The 7,500-nt window shown below is 51.6% G+C and overlaps 2 protein-coding genes across 2 annotated transcripts in view; both read left to right on the forward strand.

Annotated features, from left to right (window-relative positions):
* phtf2 (putative homeodomain transcription factor 2) overlaps window positions 1–7,500 on the forward strand; it is a 15,014-nt gene that overhangs the window by 5,403 nt on the left and 2,111 nt on the right. Inside the window, 5 exon segments of the mRNA NM_001002305.1 lie at window positions 1,047–1,116; window positions 1,213–1,371; window positions 1,705–1,873; window positions 3,744–3,905; window positions 4,445–4,557. Coding sequence (NP_001002305.1) covers window positions 1,047–1,116; window positions 1,213–1,371; window positions 1,705–1,873; window positions 3,744–3,905; window positions 4,445–4,557 — 673 coding nt within the window.
* LOC141381541 (protein PHTF2-like) overlaps window positions 5,330–7,500 on the forward strand; it is a 4,282-nt gene continuing 2,111 nt past the window's right edge. Inside the window, exons 1-4 of the mRNA XM_073946791.1 lie at window positions 5,330–5,399; window positions 5,453–5,677; window positions 7,004–7,132; window positions 7,205–7,465. Coding sequence (XP_073802892.1) covers window positions 5,385–5,399; window positions 5,453–5,677; window positions 7,004–7,132; window positions 7,205–7,465 — 630 coding nt within the window. The 5' untranslated portion in view covers window positions 5,330–5,384. The remainder of the gene's footprint in view (window positions 5,400–5,452; window positions 5,678–7,003; window positions 7,133–7,204; window positions 7,466–7,500) is intronic.

Consider the following 7,500-nt stretch of genomic DNA (forward strand, 5'->3'; position numbering starts at 1 on the left):
ACACTAGTGTTCGTTACGCTCGTCTGCTGTCACTAGTGTTCGTTACGCTCGTCTGCTGTCACTAGTGTTCGTTACGCTCGTCTGCTGTTACACTAGTGTTCGTTACGCTCGTCTGCTGTTACACTAGTGTTCGTTACGCTCGTCTGCTGTCACTAGTGTTCGTTACGCTCGTCTGCTGTCACACTAGTGTTCGTTACGCTCGTCTGCTGTCACACTAGTGTTCGTTACGCTCGTCTGCTGTCACACTAGTGTTCGTTACGCTCGTCTGCTGTTACACTAGTGTTCGTTACGCTCGTCTGCTGTCACACTAGTGTTCGTTACGCTCGTCTGCTGTCACTAGTGTTCGTTACGCTCGTCTGCTGTCACACTAGTGTTCGTTACGCTCGTCTGCTGTCACACTAGTGTTCGTTACGCTCGTCTGCTGTCACTAGTGTTCGTTACGCTCGTCTGCTGTCACACTAGTGTTCGTTACGCTCGTCTGCTGTCACTAGTGTTCGTTACGCTCGTCTGCTGTCACTAGTGTTCATTACGCTCGTCTGCTGTTACACTAGTGTTCATTACGCTCGTCTGCTGTTACACTAGTGTTCGTTACGCTCGTCTGCTGTCACTAGTGTTCGTTACGCTCGTCTGCTGTCACTAGTGTTCGTTACGCTCGTCTGCTGTCACTAGTGTTCATTACGCTCGTCTGCTGTCACTAGTGTTCGTTACGCTCGTCTGCTGTTACACTAGTGTTCATTACGCTCGTCTGCTGTCACTAGTGTTCGTTACGCTCGTCTGCTGTTACACTAGTGTTCGTTACGCTCGTCTGCTGTCACTAGTGTTCGTTACGCTGACTGGAAACTAACGACAGCATGAATAACAGCACTGGAGCCAGTACAGATGAACTGGTGATCACAGCATGGGTGGAGATCATTAACATTCAGCTTTGTTTGGTTTGAGTTTCTCTGTTAAATTAAACATGAATGTGATTGACAGAACAGCCAATTATAAATGTGTCCACTGATGAAGTGTGTGTGTGTGTGTGTTCACTGTCTGTCGGTCTGTAGGGTCTGCGGAATAAGCCGAAGAAAACAGGTCATGTGAAGCCCGAGCTGATTGACGTGGACCTGGTCAGAGGTAAGTCAAACACACACACAGACACTGTCGCACACAAACAGTCAAATACACACTCAGTCATGCAAATACTAAGTCACACGCTCGTCTCACACACAGGGTCTGCGTTTGCGAAGGCGAAGCCGGAGAGCCCCTGGACGTCTCTGACCCGGAAGGGGATTGTGCGTGTGGTGTTCTTCCCTTTCTTCTTCCGCTGGTGGACTCAGGTGACGTCCAGAGCCGTGTTTTACCTGCTGCTGACGCTGTACCTGCTGCAGGGTGAGCTCTGAATGAGTGTGTGTGTGTGTGTGTGTGTGTAAAGCATTCTGACACTGTCTCTACACGTCCAACCTATTTCACAATTCACCTGTTTAAAGCTGCTGCTTGATGAGGTCACAGTAGTGTGTGTGTGTGTGTGTGTGTGTGTGTGTGTGTGTGTGTGTGTGTGTGTGTGTGTGTGTGTGAGAGTCTGGGTGGAGTGTTTTGTAGGCATTTAAAACTGTGGTGTGTGCAATAGTAATCCAAATTATTTGACACTAAAAATGTAAGCAGACGTGTGTTTGATTGCGCAGACGTGTTTGTGTGTGTGTGTGTGTGTGTGTGTGTGTGCAGTGCTGGCAGCGCTCCTCTTCTTCTCCATCTCCACTCCTCATGCTGTGCCGCTGACGGAGGTGTTCGGCTCCACCTGGCTGATGCTGCTGCTGGGCACCGTCCACTGCCAGATCGTCTCCACACACACTCCCAAGAGCAGCGGCAGCAGCAGCAGCGGGAAACGCCGCAGGTCAGGCTCTGAGTGTGTGTGTGTGTGTGTGTGTGTTCTGCTGACGGGGACCAGAGTCGCTTCTGCTAAACTCCTTCCTCACACTCAGACTTCAGGCTCAGAATCTCAGGCCAGTCCTAAAATACACACTGCGCGCACACACACGGGCGTTCTGTGTGTGTGTGTGATTCAGGGCAGCTCTTCAGTTTCACACACAGCTCATGTTTACACACCTCGATGACATTGCGATGATGTTCTGCTGCATCAGTGTCACACACACACACAACACAACACAGTCTGTTGCTGCCAGACTCCAGCGTGTGTGTGTGTGTGTGTGTGTGTGTGTGTGTGTGTGTGTGTGTGTGTGTGTGTGTGTGTGTCCTGCTGCAGCTGTCGTCAGACTCTTCTCTGAGTGTAAACATGAGCACTTCTGCATGAGATCAGACACACACTCTTACTGATGACACACACACACTTTCACTTGTAGTGTAGTCCTGATAGATCTCTCTGGCGCTGACCCCTGACCTCTGACCCCTGACCTCTGAGCAGAACAGATGGGCTGCGTCCAAACTCACCTACTACTGCAGTGTGCACTACATCTGAGTGTGGTCTATAGAGTCGTCTCGCGCTGCATTATGGGATAGCGTAGCGTTCATCAGATGCATGGATCAGAAGCAGCAGGTCATTTGGGAGCTCCTACTGTCTGTACAATACTGAATTCACACACTCGACCCCTAATCAGGGACAGTGCAACACAGAGAGAGAGAGCAGCGACTCCACATTTACTCATCTCCTGACCTGACGCGAGTGAATCTCCATCCTCTGCTGTCAGTCAGAGCTCAACACACTGCAGAAACAGAGACAGGAGATCAGGTGATCTGCTGGATGATGAGGTGATGTTCACAGGTGATGGTGATGGTGATCTGCTCATCAGGTAAGCTCTAGTGCTTTAGGAGCAGAGAGGGGTCGAGGATTCCCAGTTTACCAACGAATATGAGTGAAGTGTGTGAACACAATGCTCCTCAGAGAGAGAGAGGAGGACATGTGGAGATTTCCCCTTCAGCAGTGCAGAACAGCATGTGGAGGATCTGGAGGAGTTTCAGTGCGTAAAGGACAAGAGCGCAAGCCTGAGCTGAACAACCGTGACCTCCGACCCCTCAGGGGCCTCAGGGAGCTCAGCACTACTGCGCTAAACCTGTGACAAGCAGCACAACACAGAGTCACATCCACAAACACCAGCCAACACTGCACTGTGCCAAGAGGAAGCCCTATGCTAACAGTGTCCAGAAGCACTTCTCTGGGCTGGGAGGCGTCTGGGATGGAGCATCACACAGTGGAGACGTGTCCTGCGCTCAGATGAAGCAGAGTTTCAGGTGTTTCTGGGAGAAATGGACGCCGTGAGCTCCAGACCAAAGAAGAAGAGGATCATCCAGACTGACACCAGCAACACGTCCAGCAGCCCGGCTCTGTCATGCTCTGGGGTTGTGTCGGTGCTCTTGGTGAAGGTGACCTGCTCTTCTGTGATGCTCCAGTAATGCTGAACAGCACAGAGAGATTCTGGAGCCTCACTCCCTGCAGAGTCCAACAAGACAATGCAGAACCACACTCAGCCCACATTACAGAGAAGAGGAGACGCTGGACTGACCTGCCTGCAGTCCTGACCTGTCTCCAGTAGAGAATCTGTGGTGAATTATGAAGCTTGTTTGCAGGAAGAATGACTCACATCATGACAGTAGTGTACTATGTAGTATAGAAGTGTGTGATTTAGGACACAGCCTGCCTCTGTTCCTCTGCTCTCCGTCAGCTCTTCTTCTGTTTCTCCTCCTGGTTTACCTGTTCTGAGTGTTCTGCACTGTTGCTGTGTGTGTGTGTGTGTGTTTGTGTGGTAAAGGCGGTTAAGGAAAGCGCTGCGAGTGGACGTGCGCAGGGATTGTGACGGCTCCAGCACCACTGACTCCCCGCAGGAGGGGGCGCCGCTGGGCTCGGGCTCCGCCAGCTCACACTGCCTCCTCACAGCGCTGCGCAAGCTCTACACACACATCTGTACAGCGGGGTGTGTATTACTGTACACACACACACACACACACACATCTGCACAGTGGGTTGTGTATTACTGTACACACACACACACACACACATATCTGCACAGTGGGGTGTGTATTACTGTTCACACACAGACACACACACACATATCTGTACAGCAGGGTGTGTATTACTGTACACACACACACACACACATCTGCACAGTGGGGTGTGTATTACTGTACACACACAGACACACACACACACACAATCTGCACAGTGGGGTGTGTATTACTGTGTCTCTCCTGCAGGACCACACACACACACACACACACACACACACACACACACACACACACACACTATGTACTGATCTCTGTACAGCGGGGTGAGTATTTCATCTCTTTTACAGTGCCACAACACCCCCCCAACCACACACACACACGCACGCACGCGCACACACACATGGGGATTTTGTGGCCCTGCTGTTTCTCTGCTGTGTGTGTGTGTGTGTGTCTGGCTCCACACTCCTGTACCTGCTCACCTTCAGGTCCTCTTTTGCTCCTCCAGCAGGTCCCGAAAGGCGAAGCTGTCGATGGATAAATCCACGGAGACGGACAACGGTTACGTGTCTCTGGACGGACGCATCACCAGCCGGAGCAGCGAGGAGCGACTGCAGCACGACACACACTGCGACCTGCTGCGTACACACACACCACTGCTGCCACCACCGCCCCCGCCGCACACTGGGAAGGTGAACACACACACAAATACTTAGAAACATACACAAAGAGACACACACACACACACACACACACACACACACACTAATGTGACTGTAGGCAGATGTGAGTCCTCAGGACAGACCAGCGTCCTCATAAACACACCGCACTGTGCACGTGTGTGTCCTCATAAATCACACTCACCTGTTCTCGTCCGCAGTGTGTGTCGGAGGCTGCAGGTGTGCGTGCGGGCCACAATCTGTCAGACGAGGCGTCCAGTGAAGAAGATCCAGAGAACTACAGCGCCGTCCGCAAGAGCAGCGACTGCACACTGCGCAACCGCAAACACACACACTACAAGAAGATGTACAGCGCAGAGGTAAACACACACACACTGCACAACCGCAAACACACACACTACAAGAAGATGTACAGCGCAGAGGTACACACACACACACACTGCACAACCGCAAACACACACACTACAAGAAGATGTACAGCGCAGAGGTACACACACACACACTGCGCAACTGCAAACACACACACTACAAGAAGATGTACAGCGCAGAGGTACACACACACACACACTGCACAACCGCAAACACACACACTACAAGAAGATGTACAGCGCAGAGGTACACACACACACACTGCGCAACTGCAAACACACACACTACAAGAAGATGTACAGTGCAGAGGTACACACACACACACACACACACACACACACACACACACACACACACACACACACACTGCGCAACCGCAAACACACACACTACAAGAAGATGTACAGCGCAGAGGTAAACACACACTTACTCACACACACTCTCTCTCTCTCTCTCTCCTCCTGCAGGACGCAGTGGCGTGTGGCGCCGGCTGTAGTCCGCGCTGCTGCAGCATGCGTGCGCAGGACTCGTGCAGTGTGCGGCAGGAGTCGGAGACGGAGGATGTGCTGTGGGAGGAGTTCCTGCACTGCGCTGAGTGCCGCTCGTCCTGCAGCAGCGAGACCGACGCAGACACCACAGCAGCAGTGTGTGCGTCCGCCAAGAAGGAGTTCAGGGACGACCCCTTCCAGCAGGTGCGCTCACAAACACACAACCACACACACACACACACACACACACACACACACACACGCACACACACAGAGAGTTATAGCTGTTTGGCAGATGCTGATGGTCTGATGCTGATGGTCTGATGTTGATGATCTGATGCTGATGGTCTGATGTTGATGGTCTGATGCTGATGGTCTGATGTTGATGGTCTGATGTTGATGGTCTGATGTTGATGGTCTGATGCTGATGGTCTGATGCTGATGGTCTGATGTTGATGGTCTGATGTTGATGATCTGATGCTGATGGTCTGATGTTGATGGTCTGATGCTGATGGTCTGATGTTGATGGTCTGATGTTGATGGTCTGATGTTGATGGTCTGATGCTGATGGTCTGATGTTGATGGTCTGATGCTGATGGTCTGATGCTGATGGTCTGATGCTGATGGTCTGATGTTGATGGTCTGATGCTGATGGTCTGATGCTGATGGTCTGATGCTGATGGTCTGATGTTGATGATCTGATGCTGATGGTCTGATGTTGATGATCTGATGTTGATGGTCTGATGCTGATGGTCTGATGCTGATGGTCTGATGTTGATGGTCTGATGCTGATGGTCTGATGTTGATGGTCTGATGCTGATGGTCTGATGTTGATGGTCTGATGTTGATGGTCTGATGCTGATGGTCTGATGCTGATGGTCTGATGCTGATGGTCTGATGCTGATGGTCTGATGCTGATGGTCTGATGTTGATGGTCTGATGCTGATGGTCTGATGTTGATGGTCTGATGCTGATGGTCTGATGTTGATGGTCTGATGTTGATGGTCTGATGTTGATGATCTGATGCTGATGGTCTGATGTTGATGGTCTGATGCTGATGGTCTGATGTTGATGGTCTGATGCTGATGGTCTGATGTTGATGGTCTGATGCTGATGGTCTGATGTTGATGGTCTGATGTTGATGGTCTGATGCTGATGGTCTGATGCTGATGGTCTGATGCTGATGGTCTGATGCTGATGGTCTGATGCTGATGGTCTGATGTTGATGGTCTGATGCTGATGGTCTGATGTTGATGGTCTGATGCTGATGGTCTGATGTTGATGGTCTGATGTTGATGGTCTGATGTTGATGATCTGATGCTGATGGTCTGATGTTGATGGTCTGATGCTGATGGTCTGATGCTGATGGTCTGATGCTGATGGTCTGATGCTGATGGTCTGATGCTGATGGTCTGATGCTGATGGTCTGATGTTGATGGTCTGATGCTAATGGTCTGATGTTGATGGTCTGATGTTGATGGTCTGATGTTGATGGTCTGATGCTGATGGTCTGATGTTGTCTGTGTTCAGGGTCACCTGCCGTGGCTGCACAGCTCTAACCCGGGTCTGGAGCGCGTCAGTGCAATCGTGTGGGAAGGAAACGAGTGCAAGAAAGCAGAGATGTCTGTGCTGGAGATCAGCGGCATGATCATGAACAGGGTGAGTGTGTGTGTGTGTGTGCGCTTGCGTGCGTGTATGTGTGTGAACCTGTTCTCCTCTGTCCTCCTGCAGGTCAATCTCTACACCCCGGGCGTGGGTTATCAGATCCTGGGCAGTGTGGTGTGTGTGGCTCTGGGCGTGACGCCGCTGCTGTTCCGGCTCTTCCAGCACAGGGATGTGGATCAGCTGTCGGCTGCTGAGCTGCTGCAGGCGGCGCTGGGCTCTGCTGACCCGCTGCTGCAGGCCACCGTCATCATCAGCCTGCTGGTCCGGGTCTGCCTCGTCTGGCTCTTCTTCTTCCTGCTCAGCGTCGCAGAGAGGACCTACAGACAGGTGAGCTGAGCAATGATCACACCTGCACTGGGTCT

Source organism: Danio rerio, chromosome 4, assembly GCF_049306965.1.
Source record: "Danio rerio strain Tuebingen ecotype United States chromosome 4, GRCz12tu, whole genome shotgun sequence".
NCBI classification, from domain to species: domain Eukaryota; kingdom Metazoa; phylum Chordata; class Actinopteri; order Cypriniformes; family Danionidae; genus Danio; species Danio rerio.